At 45.8% G+C, this 24,918-nt stretch overlaps 1 protein-coding gene across 26 annotated transcripts in view; it reads right to left on the bottom strand.

The window, feature by feature from the left end:
- Positions 1–24,918, bottom strand: part of SRPK2 (SRSF protein kinase 2) — a 280,381-nt gene that overhangs the window by 71,143 nt on the left and 184,320 nt on the right. For 20 of the 26 annotated variants that reach the window (XM_051849705.3, XM_051849710.3, XM_051849701.3 and 17 more), the window contains one exon: positions 15,752–15,906. In XM_051849705.3, coding sequence (XP_051705665.1) covers positions 15,752–15,906 — 155 coding nt within the window. Of the gene's footprint in view, positions 1–15,751; positions 15,907–16,373; positions 16,409–21,068; positions 21,272–24,918 lie in introns of all 26 variants that reach the window. The other 6 variants (XM_089328499.1, XM_089328492.1, XM_089328496.1 and 3 more) reach the window with 2 other exon arrangements.

Below are 24,918 nucleotides of genomic sequence, written 5' to 3'. Positions count from 1 at the left end.
AATTGGTGCCTACATAAACAAGATGTCATCTGCATGCAATGTACTATCACTCAGCACAAAGAGGGGGCAGCACTGATTTGCATGGTACAATGTGCATGGAGCCTGAAAACCTGTGCTCAGAGAAGCCAAGCACTGCAGGCCACGAACTGCACAACACTGCCTACAGGTAAGGTCCACAACACACAAACCCACAGAGGTTAAGAAGTCCATCAGTGGCTGCCAGGGCTAGGAGGAGGCAGAATGAGGACTGAGAAGGACCCACATTTCTTTGGGGGCAGGGGTGCATCTAGAATTAGGTAGAGATGATATCTGTACAATCTGTGAACAGAAAACCACTAAATTGTAGCCTTTAAAAGGAAGAATGTTGTATATATGAATCATCTCTCAATTTTTAAAACCATGAGTGAAAAAAATGTTCAATTACCACCTCCTACATAAAACAGATAAAACTCCCCCAAATAGGAAATTTCCTTAAACTCATTTAACTCTTTGCAATTCCAGGTTGAAACTGGATCCAGAGGAAATCACATTTCTTCCCAATTCACCCAATCAATGCTAACAAGGAGGGCAGAAATTTGGATAAAGGACTCTAAGACTGCAGCTGATTTTTACATCATCCCCAAGTAAGAAATAAAAGACGGAAATACACCACTTCAAAACTTGCCCTATTACTAGGTTCTGTTTATAAAATGCTTTTAAAACCCTACCTTAGGTCCTAAATAAGAATAAAACATGCTAGGCCATTTGAGAATTGGAGGACAGCCCCAAGGAGCCAGCGTTTCAAGGTCTTGCCTGGGAGCAAAGTAGGATGGGATTTTACACTCCAGTGAGCCTACATGGGGGTGCAAGGAGGAGGGGCAGAGCGTGAGCAGAGGAGCAGCCATCACTCTGCCTGTGGACTCTCTGAAGTCAGACTCCAGGGCCTGTGGGGGAGGCCATGGAGTTACAGATGTACACATCGCTTCTCAGCCTTTTGGCTAAGATCAAGTGTGTAATGGCTGGGTACAGGCTGGCTTTCAGAGGCACAGAGGTGAGATGTCTAGACCCCTGTGTGATGAAGGGGATCACTGGAAGCACGCAGGCTGATCTTTCTCACTACTGCTATGCCACACAACCTTGTCTTGGCACAGAGTACAGCGTGAATAGCACCTATGGTAGGCACAACAGCAGGCTCTTAATGGACACCAGCAACACAGGCAGGAATGAGGTGCAGAAACGAAGAACGTGATAGAATGCACATGTTAACACTAGCCCATGTCCTTGGGGACTGCCAGACCCCAAAGGACAAACTATACAGGGATGACAGGTAGGGACAAGAGCTGCATATTTATATGACCCCCAGTATGACCCATCTGTACTGCTAGGATTTGAAGATGGTTTGTCTCCTCCAAAACTCACATTGAAACTTAACCCCTAGTATGACATAATAAGAGGGAAAACTAAGTTAGACTGTTAAGAAGTGATTAGGGCTCTGGCCTCATGGATAAACGAACTCATGTGACTGATAGGCTAAAAGGAGGATCCATTGTGGGTCTGTTACAGAAGCTGGTTTGGGGTGCTAGTGCTGTGGCATAGCAGGTAAAACCACTACCTGTGATGCCAGCAACTCATATTGGTACCAGGTCGAGTCCTGGCTGCTCCCACTTCTGATTCCATTCCCTGCTAATGGCCTGGGAAAAGCAGCAGAAGATGGCCCAAGTGTTTGAGCCCCTGCCACCCATGTGGGAGACCTGGATGAAGCTCCTGGCTCCTGGCTTCAACCTGGCCCAGCCCCAGACACCATGTCCATCTGGGGAGTGAATCAGCAGATGGAAAATTGATCGATCTCTCTTTCTTTCTTTCTCTCTCTCTGAGTTTCAAATAAATAATTTTTTTTCTCAAATAAATAATCTTTAAAAAAAAAGAAAAAAAAGCCAGTTTGGCTAGGCCTCTAATGTATGCCCTGTCTCTTGCCACACGATGTCGTGCACCACATCAGGATGGTGCCAGCAACAAGGTCATCATCCCTAGATGCGCCCCTTGACCTTGTACCAGAATTGTAAGCTAAAATAAACCTCCCTTATTTGTAACTAACCCATTCTGTGGAATTGTGTTATTAGCAACAGAAAACACACTGATGTATACCCCAAAACTGTAAGGCTTAGGTTACAGTTGAATGTGGTGAAAAATTTTCCATTCAGAGTAACACAACTACGTTTTCCTGTTCCTCAGTCAGCTCCGAGTCAACTGGAACCCTCAGCCTGGCTGCTCTCCCACCTCCCTGACTGCTGCACATCCTGGTTTTACCACTCACTAAACTTTCTATGATCTCTTAGACCTCTCAAAGCTGTACGAGTAAGGCTTGCAACTATCCCCAAGACTGACTTCATTTCTGATAGATAGCACTCTGGGATCCCAAGAACACCCTCAAGTCCAATACTTCATGAGAACTCAACACACTCACTGAAAGCTGCTCCAGCCATGGTCCCAGTCTATCTGTGTGTGGATGACACAGACCAAAAATCAGCCAAAGAAAGAGACACACAGGGCAGAACACGGGGCGGGGGGTGGGGCACTGCAGAGCTCTGCTGTCCTCTCAAGGGGAATCATGACAGCATCAGCTGCCACCCAGCAAAGCTCATCCAAGCTGGGGGTCTGCCATGTTTACCAGGGCCTGGTCACACAGGACAGCAGACTGCCTCCATGGCTGACTTCAGTCTCCAGTCCAGAGGTCAAGTGGGTTCTGTGAGCCAAGGCCCCTTCCATGGGTTATCTGGTCAGACCCTCAGATGAACAAAGGCCCCTGCCAGGCAGGAACGAGGCTTCAGATTCTTATACTAGTGGCCTTCCTGATTTCCCTACTGCATTATTCTGTTTCCTGTTACTACAACAAAATATCCGAGGCTGGATAATATATGAAGAAAAGAGGATTATTTAGCTCAGTTTTGGAGCAGGTAGTCTAAACAGCATGACAGCAGGTCTGGTGAGGCTCCCCATGGCGGCGTCACACCATGGAGGGTGGCATCACTATGGGAGTGTGTGTAAAAGGGAGAGATCACAGGATGAGACAGGAAGCTGAGGTGGGGAGAGGCCAAGCTGGCTCTTTTCTAACAACATTCTCCTGCAGCAACCAACTGGAGTCCCACAAGAACTCTGAGAACACACTTGGTCCCTTCAAGGAGCTACACTAATCTCATCAGAAGGCAGCACCTGCAATGACTTCCCACTAGGCGCTACCTCCTGACAGCTCCACCACCTCTGAACATTACCAAACCGGGAACCAAGGTTTCAACACACAAATCTCTGGAGAACGAACCACATCCAAACTGTGATACCCACCACAATCAAACTTATCAAAATTTTCCACAGATGACTGACTGTGATTCACTGTTTCTGCTAACAGTACCAACATTCTTTCTTCTTTAATCATAATTATTATTGATAAATCAAAATACTATAAATTTACAGGACAAAATGTGATGCTTTGATATATGTAACTTGATTGCCAGTATCAAATAAGGAAATGAGGCAGCTTCTAAAAGCATAATATAAAATTAAAAAGAAATTGTGGCTGGGCCGGCGCTGTGGCATGGTGGAGCCAGCACTGTGGTGCAGTGGCTTAACACCCTAGCCTGAAGTGTCAGCATCCCATATGGGCGCCGGTTCTTGTCCCAGCTGCTCCACTTCCAATCCAGCTCTCTGCTGTGGCCTGGAAAGGCAGTGGAGGATGGCCTGAGTCCTTGGGCCCCTGCACCCACGTGGGAGGCCCAGAAGAAGCTACTGGCTCCTGGCTTCAGATCGGCACAGGTCTGACTGTTGCGGTCAATTGGGGAATGAACTAGCGAATGGAAGACCTCTCTCTCTCTGCCTCTCTTTTCTCTGTATAACTCTGACTTTCAAATAAATAAATATTTTTTTAAAAATTGTGGAAAAGAAAAAATTTCCCAGATAAAGCAGAATATTGCGACCATGAAGCTAGGACACAGAATACATGCCATAAATCACTGCTCACTTGAGAGAGGTGGGCTGCACATTTGGCTCCAAGCTGTTTCATGATCAAACAATATCCAAAGTAAAGAACCATCAACAAGCAGTTTAATTCAGAGAGCCCATTAACAAGAATGATGTCTAGAAGGCACAAACCTCCTTCTAGCCACTCCAAGGCTCAAGACTTGGCAGTTTTCTCATCATTGCCTTCCATATTCAACAGTGGTCAGACAACAGATATGCTATCACCATCAAGTTTTAAGCTTGTGCCCTCTCCTTTTTGTATGTATACCTTCTTCCTCTGCAGTGTCAGCCATCCAAGATTTCAAATTACCTTCCTTATTGATTTCTCTGTTCAAAATCTACATCAGTTCCTCACTATTAAATTTTTTAAATTTTTTCTTCTATATAGAAATACATGCTCAAAACAGAAAAAAAAACAAAGAACAGAAATAAAAATCCTACAATCAAAAAAAAAAAACCTGTGAAGTTTTTTCAATGAGTTAAAGTTTACATAAAATGAAAGATTTCATGTATGCAAGTTACATAAAATGGAAGACCTTACTGTATGATTTCTTGCTATTTGTAATTAATTTATACATATGCGTGTATACACACATGCATACACATATATAATCTCTTAATCAATACATAGAACATTTCTCCCACATCTCAGGAAGGCTCCTGAAGTTCCCTCCAAGACATGTTGTCAGGTATATGTGTTAGAAATTTTTTCTCCCCATCTGATGCCACTCTTTTTATTCTTAAAAATGTCATTAAGTGGGGGCAATGTGTCACAATTGGGAGGCAAGCTTGTACCCTGTGTCTGAGTATCAGTTTCAGTCCTAACTATACTGCTTCCAGTCCAGCTTCCTACTAATGCATCCTGAGATATAGCAGATCATGGCCCAAGTACCTGGGGCCTGCTCCCACGTGTGAGAACTGGATGGAGTTCCAGCCTCCTCACCCAGCCCTGGTTGTTGCAGGTATTTGGGGAAAGAAAAACAGGATGGAAAATATCTGTCTTCTTCTCTATCTCTCTGTTGCTTTGCCTTCCAAGTAAATGAAAATAAATATTTTAAAAAGTCTTCAATGAGAAAAAGAAATTTTAATTTTCAGGAAATCCAACTTATTAATCTTTTTATATCACAGTGTTAAATAAAATGTACAGGAGGCTTGTTTTGGACTAAAGCTCCTGCACTGGGCCCCAACAGACTAACACAAAGTCACATATTCTAAAGTTCCAGGTCAATAATCTGAAACTAACCTGTTTATCTGATCTTCCAAGAAGGAAAAAGTGAGATCACAGTCAAATTAACCAAACAGGCTAGTTTCAGTGGGGATTATATTGAGGCTTCCCCCGCCTTTAATCTTTACCAAATAACCTGATGTAATCTATTATTAACCAGTTACTTTCTATTTTTCTGCCTCTCCCTTACAAGGAAAGTGTACAATCTTTGTTCTGCTGCTTCTGCTGTCTTCAATATTTCTTTCTGTAAAACCAACCACTTTTGCTCAGCTCCCTCAGAACACTCCTATTTATGGAATGTACTATTGCCCATTTCTAGAATCAAAAATAAAGCCAACTAAGATCTTTAAATTATCATTTTTAAAAAACTACAGCCTTCACTGTCAGATCAGAAATAAGAGATGTCACTCTGACCATGTCCACTCAAGCATGGCAAGGAGCACTGAGGTAAGAAAGAAAATACACAAAGACTGCTAGGGCCTGGTGGTTAAGACACCACATCCCGTACTGGAGTTCCTGCTAATGTGCACCCGAGACCGGGAACCTGCATTGAGTTCCCAGCAAACCAAGAGATGAGAGTCGTTCCTCCATTTCTTTCTCTCTTGCACTCTCTCTCTATCCCTCCCTCTCTCTCTCGACACGATAGGTTAATAGATTGAAAAATCCAGTATTAAGATGTGTCTAAAATGTACATGTATAAGCTGACTCTGAATTTATACATTAATGCAAACGGCCTCAGACCAGTCAAAATAACCCTGGAAGAGAAGCACAAGTAAAGGACTTACACTGTCACTTCAGACATAACTGTGCAAAGCTACAGCCGTCAAGCAAACCAGGTGTTAAGAGCAAGGTGAGGGGGCATGCACTGTGGCACAGCAGGTGAAGCTGCCGCCTGCAGTGCCAGCATCCCATACTGGCGGCTGGTTCTAATCCCAGCTGCTCCACTTCCCATCCAGCTCTCTGTTATGGCCTGGGAAAGCAGTGGAAGATGGCCCAAGTGCTTGGGCCCCTGCACCTGAGTAGGAGACCCGGAAGAAGCTCCAGGCTCCTGACTTCAGATTGACACAGCTCTGTTCATTGTGGCCATCTGGGGAGTCAATCAGCGGACAAAAGACCTCTCCCGCTCTCTCTTTCTGCCTCTCTGCCTTTCAAATAAATATATAAACCATAAAACAAAAAGCAGCAAGTTGAGACCTGTACAGGAATGAAACCTAAGAGTCCACAAACAGACCCTCCCTCACAGTAACCTCATTTATAACAGCACCAAATAATTCAATGGAGGAAGTAAAGTCTTTTCAGCTAATGGTGCTGTAACAACTAGGAAAGAAACTATATTAAGAAATATTCAGCTTCGCCAACCACATGACACAATGTTGAGATTTTGGTGTACTTTTTGCAAAAAAGATGTTTTAAAAACAGAGGTTTGGCCAGCGCCGCGGCTCAACAGGCTAACCCTCCGCCTGCAGCACCGGCACACCAGGTTCTAGTCCCAGTCGGGGCACCAGATTCTGTCCCAGTTGCCCCTCTTCCAGACCAGCTCTCTGCTGTGGCCCTGGAGTGCAGGGGAGGATGGCCTAAGTGCTTGGGCCCTGCACCCACATGGGAGACCAGGAGAAGCACCTGGCTCCTGCCATTGGATCAGTGTGGTACGCTGGCCACAGCACGCCGGCCGCGGCGGCCGTTGGAGGGTGAACCAACGGCAAAAGGAAGACCTTTCTCTCTGTCTCTCTCTCACTGCCCATTCTGCCAAAAAAAAAAAAAAAAAAAAAACAAACCACAAAGAGAGGTTTGGGGGCCGGGGGCCAGGGGCTGTGGCATAGAGGGTAAAGCCACCACCTGCACGGCCAGCATCCCATTTGGGTGTGAGCTGGAGTCCTGGCTGCTCCACTACCTACCCAGCTCTCCCCTATGGCCTGGGGGAGCAGTAGAAGATGGCCCAAGTTCTTGGGCCCCTGCACTTACATGGGAGATCACAAAGAAGCTCCCAGCTGCAGAATGGCCCAGTTCTGGCCACTGAGGCCATTTGGGGAGTGAACCAGTGGAGGAAGATCTCTCTTTCTCTCTGCCTCTGCCCCTCTGTAACTCTGCCTTTCAATAAATAAATAAATCTTTTAAAAGGGGGTGGGGTCATCACAGCACAAGAATTTTTTTCCTATTCTGCTTTTTTTTCAGTTTTCTGTTTTAAAAACACATTTCTAGAATTTACTTCATTACAAATTTCTCCTTCTGATATATGTCAACATGATGCTTCCAGACTCCTTCTCTTTTTTTTGTTTGTTTCATTTTTATTTATTTATTTATTTTTTGATGGGCAGAGTGGACAGTGAGAGAGACAGAGAGAAAGGTCTTCCTTTGCCGTTGGTTCACCCTCCAATGGCCGCCAAGGCCAGCGCGCTGCTGCGGGCGCATCGGCTGATCCGATGGCAGGAGGCAGGTACTTCTCCTGGTCTCCCATGGGGTGCAGGGCCCAAGCACTTGGGTCATCCTCCACTGCACTCCCTGGCCACAGCAGAGAGCTGGCCTGGAAGAGGGGCAACCGGGACAGAATCCGGCGCCCCGACCAGGACTAGAACCTGGTGTGCCGGTGCCGCAAGGCGGAGGATTAGCCTAGTGAGCCGTGTCGCCGGCCCCCAGACTCCTTCTCAACCTAATCTTCTACCACCAGCTGTTGGCTCTCCCATTTGTCAGGAAAACAAAAGCATTTACAGCTTCTCAGGGACACCTTTTCCTGCCAGAGCATTTAGCCAGGGAATTGCTTCCCTGCCCTTGGCAAGGCCTCCTTGTAGTTCTCTGTGAACTGTTTTTCAGACTCCAACAACAAATTAAAATGTCATTTCTTTTAATCCATCTATATTCTTTTTTTCCCATTATAATTAATGAACCACAATTAACTGTCACTACAGACTGCTCTGATCCAGGTACTGAGTATGGAAACAAGACAAGCAAAGTCACTTACTTTGCACTGCCCAAGTCTTTGAGACCATAAACTGTAGAAAGCAGTGCTGGCCGGCGCAGCGGCTCAATAGGCTAATCCTCCACCTAGCGGCGCCGGCACACTGGATTCTAGTCCCGGTTGGGGTGCTGGATTCTGTCCCGGTTGCCCCTCTTCCAGGTCAGCTCTCTGCTATGGCCCGGGAGTGCAGTGGAGGATGGCCCAGGTGCTTGGGCCCTGCACCCCATGGGAGACCAGGAGAAGCACCTGGCTCCTGCCTTCGGATCAGCGCGGTGCGCCGGCCGCAGCGCGCCGGCCATTGGAGGGTGAACCAACGGCAAAAGGAAGACCTTTCTCTCTGTCTCTCTTTCACTATCCACTCTGCCTGTGTTAAAAAAAAAAAAAAAAGGCAAGCAGTGCTGTTCCTCCTTTACATTTTTTGTAATAAACAACGTACGCATGGTCAAACCTCAATGAATAGACCAAGGCATCATCAATACCCTTAACAATTTATAGCACCAGAGGTCCATCAGGAACCAGAATTTCCTCAGTCTATACATAAAAGAAAAGAAATGAAGCCTTGCGAAGTTATCTATTACTCTGTTCATTTAGACAAGCAGAGTGTCTTTGTAAGGTTTCAAGTAAGCCAAATGAAGAGAACTAATTATAAAAACACTTGGAAGAAGTGATAAATTAAGTATGTGTGCATTAGTAGCTTTAACTAAAAGTGGCATTAATAAGTCACCTTTTTAAATATCAAAAATGATAGAAACTAAAGACTACATTTCTATAAAATACTTGTGCCACATGACACCATTTTAATAAAGAAAACCAGACATTTTGTACACAGAGCTTTCCAATCTTGGCACTACTGACATCAGGAGCTAGGTAATTCTTTCTAACTGTCCTATGTTTTGTGGAGCATTTAATGGTACCCAGGCCTCCACCCACTAGACGGCCAGCAGCAGCCTCTGATAGGACAACTGAGACAATCTCCAGATATCTACCAATGAGCCCTGGGAAGCAAACCCCTGACAGCAAAGAATGCTGATGTGGGACAGTCAACAACCATGCTTGTAAACTACTGTTTCTAAGGCAATCTTGAATAAGGGGTATTGCTTTTTCTTTACAAATAAATAAATTAAATTAAGTTAAATTAAATTAGATTAAAATATTGTGATAATAATTAAAAGTCAAACATTAAACATTATAGGGAGTTAGTACAGCAGGTTAAGCCACCACGTACATAGCCAGTATGTCACATCAAAGTGCCAATTCAAATCCTGAGTACTCTGCTTCCAATCCATCTTCCTGCTAATGTGCCTGGGGAGGTAGTGGAAAACAGCCCAAATACTTTCGCCTTTGCCACCCATGTGGGAGACCTGGATGGAGTCCCTGGCTCAGGGATTCGACCTGGCCAAGACACTTTTTTCTTTAAAGTCAACCGGTCTACAGTTTCCAGTGATGGAAAATGGACACATATGGGTAAAGGCAATGTGCATAATAAAAGAAAGGAAGTCATGTGACATGTTTCTAGCAAGTATTCACATTACTGATTTAATGTTTTTGAAGAAGACACTGTCTCTAAGTTTCTTTTTTTTAAATTTTATTTTTATTTGACAGAGTTATAGACAGCGAGAGAGAGACAGAGAGAAAGGTCTTCCTTCCGTTGGTTCACTCCCCTAATGGCCGCTACGGCCGGCGCTGTGCCGATCTGAAGCCAGGAGCCGGGTGCTTCCTCCGGTCTCCCATGCGGGTGCAGGGACCCAAGCACTTGGGCCATCCTCCACTGCCTTCCCGGGCCACAGCAGAGAGCTGGACTGGAAGAGGAGAACCAGGGACTAGTACCTGGCGCCCCAACAGGGACTAGAACCCAGGGTGCCAGTGCTGCAGGCAGAGGATTAGCCAAGTGAGCCACGGCGCCGGCCTCTAAGTTTCTACAAATACAATCCATATTATCACTCAAATGAGTGGAATACCAAATAATTCTGGAGCATTATGGACAGTTCTGAAAGGATGAAAGGCACGAATGAAGGACCTGTATACTTATTTCTGTGTCTGTTTTAATCAGCTTTTCATTACTTTAACTAAAATATTCAAGCAGAGTTTCTTGGGAGGAAAAAGTTTTATTTCAGTTCATTTGGAGGTTTTACAGTTCAAATCAAGTAACATAAAATCTTAAAAAAAGAAAGAAAAAAAGAAGAGGAGGGGCCTGATTAAAATTTGATGAGGGGAAGCCAAAGAAATTATTTCTAAGGAAATGACAGCTGTTATCCTAACTAGTCAGATCAAGAAAATGGTGAAATCAGTATCTCCAAAAATAATACAAATAAAGAAACCATACAAAGGTGCCAATTTGTGTGAGAAAGATTTCAGTGAGCTGTGAGACAGAATCCACAAGTAGTCAGTGCAGGTAGCCTGTACAACAATGCAGTACTCCGAGAGCCACCATGCAGCAGGTCCTTGTGGCAGGCATATGCTCAAGGTTCTGGAAAGAACTTAGGAATAAGGCAGTTCTGAGCAATGATTCCCCTGAAACTCTGGACTGGAGTGAAGTGTCACTTCACTTAGACATCACTCTGGAGTTCTGGAAGAACAGCACCCGCCTTGGATGAGCAGACCCCAGCCTGTAAGGTGCAGGAAAATCACCTGCTGAACTCACTAAGTCATAGAGTCCCAGGTCCCACTCCCAGGGATCTCCACTCAGGAGTTTACAGTGGTGACTAGGAATGTTTACCAGGCATCACTAGCGACTATGGGACTGGAACATCTCCCCACAGCAGAAGGTCTGGCCATAACACAGGCTTTATGTGCAAACTCGATGAAAGCATGTATTACACAGGGGCCTCCAGAAGTGACCGTTTCTAGAATGTACTATGCCTAACCCTTGCTATCCTCCGGGCCTCGAAGTAGAACCTAAATAAACTGCACTATCTGTTGCCACAGTTCCTGACCCAGAAAAGAAATAACATAAAAAAGATAGGCAGGGGCAGGCACCGCGGCTCAATAGGCTAATCCTCCGCCTACGGTGCCAGCACCCCAGGTTCTAGTCCCTGTTGGGGTGCCAGATTCTGTCCCGGTTGCTCCTTTTCCAGTCCAGCTCTCTGCTGTGGCCTGGGAAGGCAGTGGAGGATGGCCCAAGTGCGGGTGCAGGGAGACCAGGAGGAAGCACCTGGCTCCGGGCTTCGGATCAGCACAGCACGCCAGCTGTAGCGGCCATTAGGGGAGTGAACCAACGGAAGGAAGACCTTTCTCTCTGTCTCTCTCTCACTGTCTAACTCTGCCTGTCCAAAAAAAAAAAATGTAGGCAGGAGTAGGCATTACCATAGCAGCTGAAATGCTGGTTAAGACAGCCATATCCCACATCAGAGTATCAGGTTCAACTCCTGGCTCTGCTCCTGACTCCATCTTCCTGATAATGAACACCCTGGGAGGCAGCACTCCTATCTTGAGTAACTGGGTTCCTTCTACACACATGGGAGATCTGGAATTATTTCCCAGCTTCAGCCTAGACAGATCATGGCCACTGCAGGCATCTGTAGCAGGTACCAGAAGATGGGAAGGGCTCTCTGGCTCCTATGCTTCCCCTTCACCACCCCAAAAAAAGTTGGTGCCAACGGGTCTCTGCAGAGGCTAAGGAAATACCTTCCACAGGAAAGCAGTTAGAGAATTAATGGATCCAGCATTAACAGGTGCTGCATCAAAGCAGAGAACACATGGGGGAAGAACCATGGAAGGAGACACAGAGCAGAAGAAAACAATTCACATTTTTAAGCACCTTCTATGTATCAGGCAGTATGCCACACCCTTCACATGTTTATCTCACTTTGATCCGTATAGTATCTTAGGTGGTAAGACACCACTACGAACTATACTAGGAAAACACCAAAGCCTGGAGGGAAAGGAACTTGTCCAAAGACAAAGAGCCAGGAAATGACAGAACCAGGTTGTGAACCCAATCTCTCAGACACCAGCCCACCGTGCTCCTGGAGAACTGAGATTAAAAAAGCTGGCTACACAGAAGGGAGAAGAGCCCCCTCCCAAGAGGATGATGAACGAGCTAACAGGAACAATGCACATGGCTCCAGTAGCGTAAAAAGTAATCAGTGGCCTTGGTTGGATGGTGGACGGTCTGTAAGTTCTGAGTAAGGGGAGACTTGGAAACGTGAGGAGGCAAATAGCTGGTCACAGATGACCAGGAACAGCAGTAGCCCAGAGGCTGCCACCATTGCTACTACAGATGGAATTCCAGGCAGCTTCCAGCCATGCCCTACAACTCTATTTCCATGATGAGCAAATATCTCTCGTAAAGAGAAAAGGTACGTGGCATATTCTGTGATGATCTTTTATTATGTTTTGGGAGAGCTAAGAAAAGGGCAGACAAGCTCCAAGAATAAAGTTAAAGAAAACAAGAAGGGAGCCGGCACTGTGGCGCAGCGGGTTAACGCCCTGGCCTGAGGCACCGGCATCCCATATGGGCTGCTCCACTTCCAATCCAACTCTCTGCTATGGACTGGGAAAGCAGCAGAAGATGGCCCAAATCCTTGGGCCCCTGCACCCACATGGGAGACCTGGAAGAAGCTCCTGGCTCCAGATCGGCGCAGCTCCGGCATTGCAGCCAATTGGGGAGTGAACCATCGAGTGGAAGACCTCTCTCTCTCTGCCTCTGCTCTGTGTAACTCTTTCAAATAAATAAATCAATTAAAAAATAAAAAATAAAAAACAAGAGAACACATGAAGTGGAAGGGAACAAAGGAGACACCTCAGACTAAGTAAACACGGTCCCAGGCCAGCGCCGCTGCTCACAAGGCTAATCCTCCGCCTGCAGCGCCAGTACCCTGGGTTCTAATCCCGATCGGGGTGCCGGATTTTGTCCCGGTTGCTCCTCTTCCAGGCCAGCTCTCTGCTGTGGCCCGGGAAGGCAGTGGAGGATGGCCCAAGTGCTTGGGCGCCTGCACCCGCATGGGAGACCAGGAGGAAGCACCTGGCCCCTGGCTTTGGATCGGCACAGCACGCCGGCCGTAGCAGCCATTTGTGGGGTGAACCAATGGAAGGAAGACCTTTCTCTCTCTCTCTCTCTCTCTCTCTGTTTAACTCTGCCTGTCAAAAAAAAAAAAAAAAAAAAAAAAGTAAAACGGTCCCAGCCTGGAAAAGACATCCCTCCAATTTTGGGATAATTTAGCCAAAGCCATTAGCAGAATCAGTCAGCAAAGTGGTGTCAGAAAGCACAGCTAAGAGAGGGGGCCAGGGAGAGGGGTCAGAGGAATGGCAGAGACAGTGACTGGTGGCGCCTCACACATGGGAAATGAACCAAGCAAACAAAATGCCACAAGGAGGGCCTGGACTCTTACCATCAAAGGAAGAAAGCACAAACACAGAAGGAGAGGACACTGGGCTGACCCTCTACTAGAGTGGAATCAAAGATTTCAGACTAAACTTGAACATTTTAATATACAAATATAAACGGAAAGAGAAAATATACAAATCACTAGCTCTGACCCAAGATCTGGAAGCAACATTAATGGTTACTATTATTACGAGGGAAATTACTATTACCCCAATAGCAACAGGCATACATGATATCCAGATCTTCCTTCTAAATATTACTCTTCATCAAAAGGAACCAGGCCTTCTTGCAGAAAGTGTTCATTCGGGAGTTGACACAACTCCATCCACGCAAGAATCAGGTTAGAGTGGAAGCCGAGTTCTTAGACGTTCACAGTAGAGTGACTTTCTCTTCTTCTTGGCAGATAATTCAAAATACATCATTCTTACCCAACACACAAACGACCTTCATATAGTAGAAACATGACAGATTGCTAAAATATCACAGACCCAAAGACTCATCAATGCTTTACAGCTTGAACTTATGTGCATCTTCTGGCATATTTTCTTTTAAAAAAAAAAAAAAAAAGGATCTGGGGCCAGCATTGTGGCATAGCGAGCTAAGATTTTGCCTGTAGCACAGACATCCTATATGGGTGCCAGTTGGTATCCCAACTGCTCCTCTTCTGATCCACTTCAATGCTGATAGCCTGGGAAAGCAGTGGAAGACGGCACAAGTGCTTGGGTCTCTACACCAGCGTGGGTGACCCAGGGGAAGCTCCTGGCTCCTGGCTTCAGATCAGCACAGCTCTGGCCATTGCGACCATTTTGGGAGTGGACCAGCAGATGGAGGGCCTTTCTATCTCTATAACTCGACTTCTCAAATAAGTAAATTCTTTTTAAAAAGGATTTTTTAATTTATTTTGAAAGTTAAAGTTACAAGGAAGGAGCTGGGGAGAGAGAGAGAGAGATCTTCCATCTTCTGGTTCACTTCCCAGACGGCCACAACAGCCAGTGCTGGACCACGCTACAGCTAAGAACCAGGACCTTCACGCAGGTCACCTACATGGGTGCCAGGAACCCTTGGGCTTTTACTGTTTTTCTCAGGCCGTAAGCAGGGAGCTGCATCAAAAGTGGACCAGCTGGGACTTGAACTTGCATCCATATGGGATGCCAATATTGCAGGCAGCAGCTTTACCTGTTATATGCCACAATGCTGGCCCCTTTCCACCTATTCATAACACTACACAAAATCTTATTTATATTGTTTTATAATCTGTAACAAATAAACTACTTCCCCAATTGCTCAAAAATCTCCAGACGAGTAAACTAAGTAACAAACAGCCATCTGAATAGACAACTTCCCTTTCTCCTAGATTCTGAGTCCAGTCTACAAGAAGGATGGTGTCTAGACAGCATCATTCCCAATAACCATCACAGGACACGCCCACCCTTCAAGACTTTATATACTCTTGGTCTTTACGAAGCATGAACAAGCACATTCCCACTTGAATGGTTTCTATGTCCTCTGTGAAATCATGTTGGAAAACATAATCCACTATGTCACACAATAATAGAACTCACAGAATGTCTTTCTTCTTAAGTACAATGCCAGGAAAAAGTCTCTCTGTGTAAACAAACATGCGAGTTTTCTTTCTAAAGACAATGAACACTATGTCATTCAATGCTATGCAGAGAAAGGAACAGTTTCTTTTAGGCCCAAGAGTCAGAAAACTGAATGTTAAACACAGTGCCCAGCAGTTGTCATTACCCGCCTTGGGAGCCTGGCACCCTGCACTCCCCATGCAGGCAGCTCACTCTGTCCTCCATCTTTAACTGTAACATATTAAATATCTTTGGAATTACAACGAAACCAAAAGTATATCTGCAGACAAGGCTAGTTCAAAAAGTTCGTGCATTATTTCATAATACACGTTTTCCACAAACTTTTTGAAGACACCTTGTATGCAAGGATTTAAAAAATTTTCATGCCAAAATAAACTTAGCTTTTGATGTCATTTTCCACAAACTTTTTTAAAGTACCCTCATATGGACCTGTTTTTTGTATCTTACAATTTTCTCCCATATCTCCTACATTTTCTGGTACCATTCTAAAAGGGATGGTCTCAGAATTTAAAACGGTATTGAACCAAGGAGGTTAATTGAATAAAGACCAAGGTCAGCTGGCACCACTAATGTGCCTCATTCAGTTTCCCACAGGCTACTGAGTAGCCCGGCAGAGAAAGGAAGCCCGCACTGCCTTCTGCGCAGCCAGTCACCTTTGCAGTAGTCTGCGGGGTCCTCTTGCTCCTCATCGTCTGATCCCAGGATCTCTTCCTCTGGCTCTGGGGGGGTGGGGTCTGGCAGAGGTGGCGGAGGTGGTGGTGGTGGCGGCGGCGGAGGAACTAAAGGAGCTTTCTGCTGAGGCTCCGGCCTGAAATGGCACAAAGAAAACCCCTGTTTACTCAGAAGTAAATCCTGCAGCATGCACATGTTTGAAGAGTTTCTTAATATAAGAAAAAATAGAACATCATACAGGAATTAGCAGTCTCAACCAGCATCCCTTCACTCATTTCAGCTGAATTCAAGTAATGCCAAGTCACAAGTGGAAGGGAGAGACCACTCAAAGATTCAAAACTACCAAATTTCAGTAGGATAAGAGTATCCCATGATACACAGCCTGATTAATTTTAAAGCATCCCACAGAGATTAAACAAAACAAACAAAAACAGGCACAAGCAGTTTTTAATTAAGGGGTTTGTTTTCGGTTATTTGAAAATCGGAATTCTTTTTTCTGTAGAAATAGTAGGAAAGAAGTTAGGTTTCAAGGATAACTCATAAAAGGTGATTAGTACATACTACAGCTAAAGTATAGTTATTTTCATTAAGGAATTCAGTTACCTATCAGCACTGCTTATCAAGAACACTATCCAAACCTGAAAATTAAAGAGGGCCCACTGTTGGTTTAAATAAAGTACAGGCAATATACAACATCTGCTACAGTTACTTCTAATTGTCACAAAAATCTTAAATGACGCACAGCATATTCTTTTTTTAAAAAAAATCTTTATTTATTTGAAATAGTTAGACAGAGAGGCAGACACACACACACACACACACACACACGGGGTAGGGGGACCGGGGGGAGGTCAGTCTTCCATCAGCTGGTTCCCTCTCCAAATGGCTCCAAAGGAGGAGCTGAGCCTATTCGAAGCCAGGAACCAGGAGCTTCTTGCAGGTCTCCCATGGAGGTGTGTGGGCCCAAGCACTTGGGCTATTTTCTACTGCTTTACCAGACCATAGCAGAGAGGCTGGATCGGGAGTGGAGCAGCCAGGACTTGAACTGGTCCCCTTATGGGATGCCGGGGCTGCATGCCAGAGGTTTAACCAGCTACACCACAGCACCGCCCCTCATATTCTTGAAACGAAAAGAAAAAAATAAGCTGAGGTCTCAAAGATACAAACCTTGAGATATCCAGAATAACTCACACATACATTAAATACATTGGCTTAGAAGTAACACATTCATAATGGGATTCTGTAAAATCAAACTTTCACTTACTGCGAAAGTTAACTGCTACTTCTGTCCCAACAGAGAAACACGAACCAGAAGTCTCAACTTGAAATCCAGAAGCTATTCCCACCCTTACGCTGTCCTCCTAATGAGACCACCAACTGCCCTGTGTGAAATGGCCACTGCTGTGTAGGTAAACAGCAGGCAAAGGAATGCCTACGGCAGGGGAGAGTGGGGCTGATGGGGTATGACCAGAGGCGGTATCAGCAGGAGGAAGCTGGGGCTCCAGTGGTGGAGAGCAAGGGGAATCCCAGTGGCACTGGTGTGGACTTTTTGTTGTTGCTGGCCTTCCCAGTATGCACTCTCTTTCTAAAAACACCTGAATGTCCTGTTGAGCCACTGCTACTCCCTGTATGATGGAGGAAGGCTGGGTCTAGGTCCTTTCTCTCCTTGTAAAAGCTCACTTCTCCAGGCCCAGAACCCTGAAGTCAGCTGTCACAGGAGTATAGGTTCATCTGCAGCTGCCATAATTAGCTGACAGAGCCAGAGGAGCGATCATAACCGCTGCCCTTTTCTAAGTTGGATCTCTAACTCTGCCAAATGTGAGAGCCCCCAACAGCCTCCACTACACTGCCTTCGGCACCATTACTTGCCATGTGCAGCCTGTCTATAAAAAACAAACTGCCACAATCAACCAAGAAAGTGGGGGTAGGGATGGAAGCTGCTAGACACATTAAATACCATGAGGAAGGAGCAGGGATCGCACACAATAGGTAATCTTAAAGGCAAGGGTGTTTATAAGCTGAAAATGATTTGTATTGATTTCTACTCTCTAGAAATTATGAAGACTCAAAATTATAGCTCCCTGGGTAACAGACATCAGGAGTGTGGTGTGACACGCAGAACCACCCTCAGAGTGAAGAACCTAAAAAATCAAACCAAGATGGAGTGACCTAAGCCAATACCCTTAAAAACAAGAAGTCACCTTTACCCCAAATAAAAATTAAAGTTTAAAATTACAGCCCTAAACTTTTTCCCCCAAAGCTAAAATTAGGTGCAGTTATAAAATAAGGGACCCTATGCTTAGCTAGCTGTGACACTTGTGCCGGGCTGTGCTAAGACCTAACCCAGTTTGTATGCCTCCTAATACTCAAGTAACGGTGTGGGAAGCGGGACGCTGCTCTCCCTCCAGGGGAACGAAGGGAGCGAGACGTCGTCCCCCTCAGGGTGAACAAGATGACGGCCGGCGCCGCGGCTCACTAGGCTAATCCTCCGCCTAGCGGCGCCGGCACACCGGGTTCTAGTCCCGGTTGGGGCGCCGGATTCTGTCCCGGTTGCCCCTCTTCCAGGCCAGCCCTCTGCTGTGGCCAGGGAGTGCAGTGGAGGATGGCCCAGGTGCTTGGGCCCTGCACCCCATGGGAGACCAGAAAAAGCACCTGGCTCCTGGCTCCTGCCATCGGATCAGCGCGGTGCGCCGGCCGCAGCGCGCCAGCCGCGGCGGCCATTGGAGGGTGAACCAACGGCAAAAGGAAGACCTTTCTCTCTGTCTCTCTCTCTCACTGTCCACTCTGCCTGTCAAAAAAAAAAAAAAAAAAAAAAAAAAAAAAAAAAAAAAAAGATGACGCTGACAGGGAAAGGAACTGCTAAAGAAGTAAACAACAAAATGGAGACGAGGTGCATGCCTCCCATGTGATCCCGTAGCTGATTGGCTAGAAGACACAAGCCTTTCACATGATCAGCTCACGGATTGGACTGCTGTGTGCATGGACACTATAGTGCTTTTGATTGGTCGCTGCGGGTATATAAACCGTGTGGCTTTGTGCTGGGGGCGCTCTCTGGACTCCCGAGTTTAGGAGGCCCGTCTGCGCAGACGCCGAATAAATCCTCTTGCTTTTGCATCAGCTGGTCTGGACTCTGAGTCTTTGGGGTGTGCCTCTCGACGTGTTAGCATCCTCACTCAGAGGGTCTAACAAGAGTTAACCACTCATCACTCGAAGCAATGAAGAGGAAAAATCAGAAACACACACATCACTTCGACAATACAACCGAAAATCCCAGCAGAACTTATGGATGTGCCATCATCTCTCTGGCAACCTTGCATATGTGCATTTACTGATAGTAGAATGTACCCAAGCAAAACAGAGTTCCGCAGAGGGGGCAAGCGAAGACTTACACCAGTTTTCCACTTCCTCATAGGAAACAGAAGGTTGAGATGGGCTCCCCGACGCATGCACTACTTGTTCAGTAATGTGGACAGACTCCAACAAACTAACTCAATTAGACATACAAGGATGCTTCATAAAGTGGATAGAAAAATGGAATTAAAAAAAAAAGAGGCCAAATGACCAAAAAACTCTTAGCATATTAAAGAAAGATCACTGGGACCGGTGTTGTGGCATAGCTGGTAAAGCCACTGTCTGCAGTGCCAGCATCCAATATGGTGCCAGCTGCTCCACTTTCAATCCAGCTCCCTGCTAATAAGCCCGGGAAAGCATCGGAACATGGTCCAAGTACTTAGGCCCCTGCACCCAAGTGGGAGACCCTGAAGAAGCTGCTGGCTCCTGGTTTTAGCCTATCCCAGCCTTGGCCATTGTGGCCATTTGCGCAGTGAAACAGCAGATGGAAGATCTCCCCCAACCCCCCACATCCTTTCTCTGTGTCTCTTTCAAATAAACAAATAAACCCTTAAAAAGGGGGGGGGGGCATGGAATTAAAGAGGTTTATTTTGGCAAAAATCAGAAATCCACGCAGTGTTTTTCATAATACACATTTTTATAAACTTTCTGAAAACCTCTAATATGCATGGATTTCAAAACTATCTTTATACAAAAGTAAATTTATCTTTTACTTTTTAAAGTACACTCCAATATGAACATTGCCTACTTCTACCTGAAGTACACATTTTAGATAGGAAAAAAATATGAGCTCATTTTCTGCATTTAGAACACTGTAGTCACTGTAGAAACTATTCAATGAATAGAGAAGAAAGGGGAATCTTGTTCCACTGGTGCAGGCCACCATCGCGCTTGGCACCACTGACATTTGCACTGGATAGTCATTGTTGAGGCTGTTTAGAGCATCGCGGGATGCCTAGGCAGCACCCTGGCCTCTAACACTGCATGTCTGAAGCCAGGAGCCAGAAACTCCATGTAAGTCTGAAGTGCGTACACACCCTTGTTCGGTTGGGATCAGCAAACATCCTCCAGGCACTGACAAATGGCCACTTGGAGGGCAAAATCACGCTGAGAACCACTGCTCCAGTGGCACTTGCTACACACAGCTTTACTGCAAACAAAGACTAGAGCGGTGATGGGGAAGATTCCATTCTCAGCCCCATTCCCTTTCCTTTAAAAAGCCTCAAAACACTCATCATTTCTTTTTCTTTTCTTTTCTTTTCTTTTTTTTTTTGACAGGCAGAGTCAGACAGTGAGAGAGTGAGAGAGAGACAGAGACAGGTCTTTCTTTACGTTGGTTCACCTCCCAAATGGCCGTTACGGCCAGCAAGCTGTGCCGATCTGAAGCCAGGAGCTAGGTGCTTCTCCTGGTCTCCCATGCAGGTGCAGGGCCCAAGAACTTGGGCCATCCTCCACTGCACTCCCGGGTCACAGCAGAGAGCTGGCCTGGAAGAGGAGCAACAGGGACAGAATCTGGTGCCCCAACCGGGACTAGAACCCGAAGTGCCAGTGCCGCAGGCAGAGGATTAGCCTAGTGAGCCGTGGCGCCAGCCCAACATACTCTTCATTTCTCTCTTAACTCTTTAATTTTCTGCTGAGCAGCCCAGATGGCTTAGTAAGTCTCAGACTCCCTGACCACGCAGGCCAATTAAATCTCAACTGTCAGAAAGATCAAAAGGTGACAAGCTTTTCCACCAAGTATGCAATCAGGAAGTATATTCGCAGATTTTTAAAAAGAGGTAACTTCCATTACTCCTAACAAAAACTGTCAAAGTTATTCATGTAGGAATAACGAGGAAATTACAAGCAGCCATGGTAAAGGAAGGACCCAAAATGTTTTCAGCAAGGATACTAAAACAACAAGGTCATCAGGGGCCAGGCATGTGGTCTAGCAGTAAAGACACCCACCTCCCACAGTGCAGTGCCTGGATTCAAGGCCCGGCTCCATCTGGGGGCAGCAGGTGATGATTGTTCATATTCTTAGATGTTTGTCATCCACATGTGAGACCTGGCTTCAGCTTCAGTCCCAGCCCAGTCCCAGAATTTGTGAGCATTTAAGGAGCAAACCAGTGGAAGAGAGCACTGTCTGACTCTTGGCTCTCTCTTTCCCTCTGAACAACAAATGAATGAACAAATAAGTAAGTCTGATTAAAATATGCCAATCACAAAAGACCACAGGTCATATGATTCCATTTTATAAACAAATGACCAGAACAAATTTATGTAGACAGTACATTAGCAGTTGCTAAATGCTGACAGGTGAAGAGGGAGATAGAAATAATGAAGACTGCCTGCTAATAGGTATGGGGTTTAGGAGAGATTAAAACAGTACTATGTGTGATGGTTTTATAGTTCTATGAACATAATAAAAGCCAGTGAATTGTATACTTTATTTATTTAAATATTTTATTATTATTTGAAAGGCAGAGTTAGAGGGAGAAAGAGAGAGAGAGAGATCCTCCATCTGCTAGCTCACTCCACAAATGGCTGCAAGGGCTGGAGCTGGGACAATCCAAAGCCAGGAGCCCGGAGCTTCTTCGAGGTCTCCTGCATGGGTGCAAGAGCCCAAGGACTTGGGCCACCTTCTACTGCTTTTCGAGTGTATTAGCAAGGAGCTGGATCAGAAGTGAAGCAGCTGGGACTCAAAGCAGTGCCCATATGGGATGCTAGCACTGCACACAGAGGCTTAACCCACGCCACAGTGCCAGCCCCTTATTGTATATTTTAAATGAGTAAACATGTATTATGTCAGTTATACCTCAAAAGCTTTTTTGAAAAAAAAAGAAAAAAATCTACATAATATTTTAAAGGATTTTTTTAATTAATTTATTTATTTGAAAGGCAAACTGATATGAGAAAAGTATTGGCAGGGCCAGCGCAGCGGCTCAATAGCCTAATCCTCCGCCTTGCAGCGCCAGCACCCCGGGTTCTAGTCCCAGTCAGGGCACCGGATTCTGTCCCGGTTGCCCCTCTACCAGTCCAGCTCCCTGCTGTGGCCCGGGAGTACAGTGGAGGATGGCCCAAGTGCTTGGGCCCTGAACCCCATGGGAGACCAGGAAAAGCACCTGGCTCCCGGCTTCGGATCAGTGTGGTGCGCTGGCCGCAGCAGCCATTGGAGAGTGAACCAACGGCAACGGAAGACCTTTCTGTCTGTCTCTCTCTCTCACTGTCCACTCTGCCTGACAAAAATAAAAAAAAAGAGAGAGAGACAGGAGAGATCTTTCATACACTGGTTCACTCTTCAAATGGTCACAACAATCAGGTCTGGGCCAGGTCAAAGCTAGGAGCCAGAAATTCCATCTGGTCTCCCACATGGGTGGCAGCAACGCAAGCACTTGGGCCATCAACTGCTGCCTCTCAGGCTGCACTTTAGTAGGAAACTGATTTGGATGTGTGAAAGCAGCTGGGACTCAACCCAGCCATTCCAATATGGGATGTGGACAACCCAAACCACAGATTAACCTGCTGTATCACACTCACCCCAGCCACAGTATATGCTTCTGTTACGGGCCAAGTAGGACTTGTCTCCAAAAAAACAGGTGCTGTTTCAACACTGATTTTTTTCTCTTTTTTTAAACTAATCTCTTTTTTTAAGATTTTTATTTATTTATTTGAGAGGTAGAGTTACAGGCAGTGAGAGAGAGACAGAGAGAAAGGTCTTCCTTCCATTAGTTCACTCCCCAAATGGCAGCCATGGCTGGAGCTGCGCAGTTCCGAAGCCAGGGGCCAGGGGCCTCTTCCTGGTCCCTCACGTGGGTACAGGGTCCCAAGGACCAGGGCCATTTTCTACTGCTTTCCCAGGCCACAGCAGAGAGCTGCATTGGAAGAGGAGCAGCCAGGGACTAGAACTGGCACCCATATGGGATGCCGGAGCCGCAGGCAGAGGATTAACCTACTGCGACACGGTGCCGGCCCCTCAATACTGATTTCTTAATGTAAATGACTGAGGATTAAGTGTGGGGACTTGAACAAATTATGTTATCAAAGAGGAAGGATCTGGTGGGAGGTGCTGGGGTCCCTGGAGTCATGTCCTCGGATGCTGGTTCTTGTAAGAGGGTAGGTTATTTGAGTTCAAGTTCATTCTAGAGATTCTTTCTCTCAGCTTCCTGGCTCACCATGTGATGGTTTCCCTGACCAGCCTCAACAGACACCCTGCTATAGATCACCTGATCCTGAACTATAACCAAGCTGTAAGTGGAAATAAACCCTGTTTTCCTCAAGAAGCTCCTCTCAAGTATTTTACCTAAAGTAACAAAAAGTAGACTAATACAGCCTCTAAGAAAAATTGGAAATATCTAACATTAGATTTATGCAATTTATATGTACAAACTCTTCTACAACTGCCCATTTATACTCATGGTAAAAAGTAATATTAAGGGGGCCGGTGCTGTGGTGTAGCAGGTTAAAAGCCATCACCAGAAGCACTGGCATCCCATATGGCCACCAGTTTTAGTGCTAGCTGCTCTACTTCTGATCCAGCTCCCCACCAATGGCTTAGGAAAGCAGCCAAAGACGGCCCAAGTGTTTGGGCCCCTGCCACCCACATGGGAAATCTGGAAGAAGCTCCTGGCTCCTGGTTCCTGGCTATTGGCCAGCCTCAGCTGTTGAGGCCATTTGAGAAGTAAACCAACAGATAGAAGACTTCTCTCTCTCTCTCTGTAACTCTACCCTAAAAAAAAAAAAAAAAAAAAAAAAAAAAAAAAGGCAGTATTTAGTTCTTCCAAAAGTAAAATGGGGGCCGGCGCCGCGGCTCAATAGGCTAATCCTTCACCTGCAGCACCAGCACACCGGGCTCTAGTCCCGGTCGGGGCGCCGGATTCTGTCCCGGTTGCCCCTCTTCCAGGCCAGCTCTCTGCTGTGGCCTGGGAGTGCAGTGGAAGATGGCCCAAGTGCTTGGGCCCTGCACCCACATGGAGACCAGGAGAAGCACCTGGCTCCTGGCTTCAGATCAGCGTGGTGCGCCGGCTACAGTGCGCTGGCCACGGCAGCCATTGGAGGGTGAACCAACGGCAAAGGAAGACCTTTCTCTCTGTCACTCTCTCTCTCACTGTCTACTCTGCCTGTAAAAATAAATAAAATAAAATAAAAATAAAAATAAAAAAGAATAATCACTTGTATCTTTTCACAAAGAACTACATTTATATTCTTTAAAAAAAAAAGATTAAATATATTTGAAAGGCAGAGTTACAGAGAGACAGTAAGAAAGGAATTTTCTACCTGTTGGTTCACTCCCCAGATGGCTGCACCAGCCGGGACTGGTCCAGGCTGAAGCCAGAGCCTGAACTCCATCCAAGTTTTCATGCATGGCAGGGACCCATCTTCTGCTGCTTCCCCAGGTGTATTTCCAAAGAGCTGGATCATAAGCAGAGTAGCCAGGACTTGAACCTGTGCCCATACGAGAATGCTGGTGACACAGGCTGTGGCTTAACTGGCTGTGCTACAATGCCTATCTGAGAATTATATTTATTTTGTCGCACATAATATACAAATATATAATCATTACTCTAAACAGTGCTATAAAGCGTTTTTCTTTTAATGTTATACTGTAAAAACTGAAACTGCTTTACAGGCTTACCTGCCTCACATTTTGTTTTGCAAGTATACCTGCTCAATCAGAAAAGGGAGAAAGAAGTGAACAGCCCTGGCAAATGCACAGGGCATCTGCTCTAAGTTGCCATGGAAACTCAATTGGTGTTCTGATTTCCTTCCAGCTGCTACTATGTATTTCTTTCAAGCAGAGAAAAGGACAAGTAAACTA

The sequence above is a fragment of the Oryctolagus cuniculus genome, chromosome 3, assembly GCF_051225735.1.
Source record: "Oryctolagus cuniculus isolate XC-2025 breed Fujian yellow rabbit chromosome 3, ASM5122573v1, whole genome shotgun sequence".
In the NCBI taxonomy this organism is placed as follows: Eukaryota; Metazoa; Chordata; class Mammalia; order Lagomorpha; family Leporidae; genus Oryctolagus; species Oryctolagus cuniculus.
The sequence above is the reverse complement of the archived record's forward strand: the minus strand, read 5'-3'. Positions and strand labels throughout refer to the sequence as shown.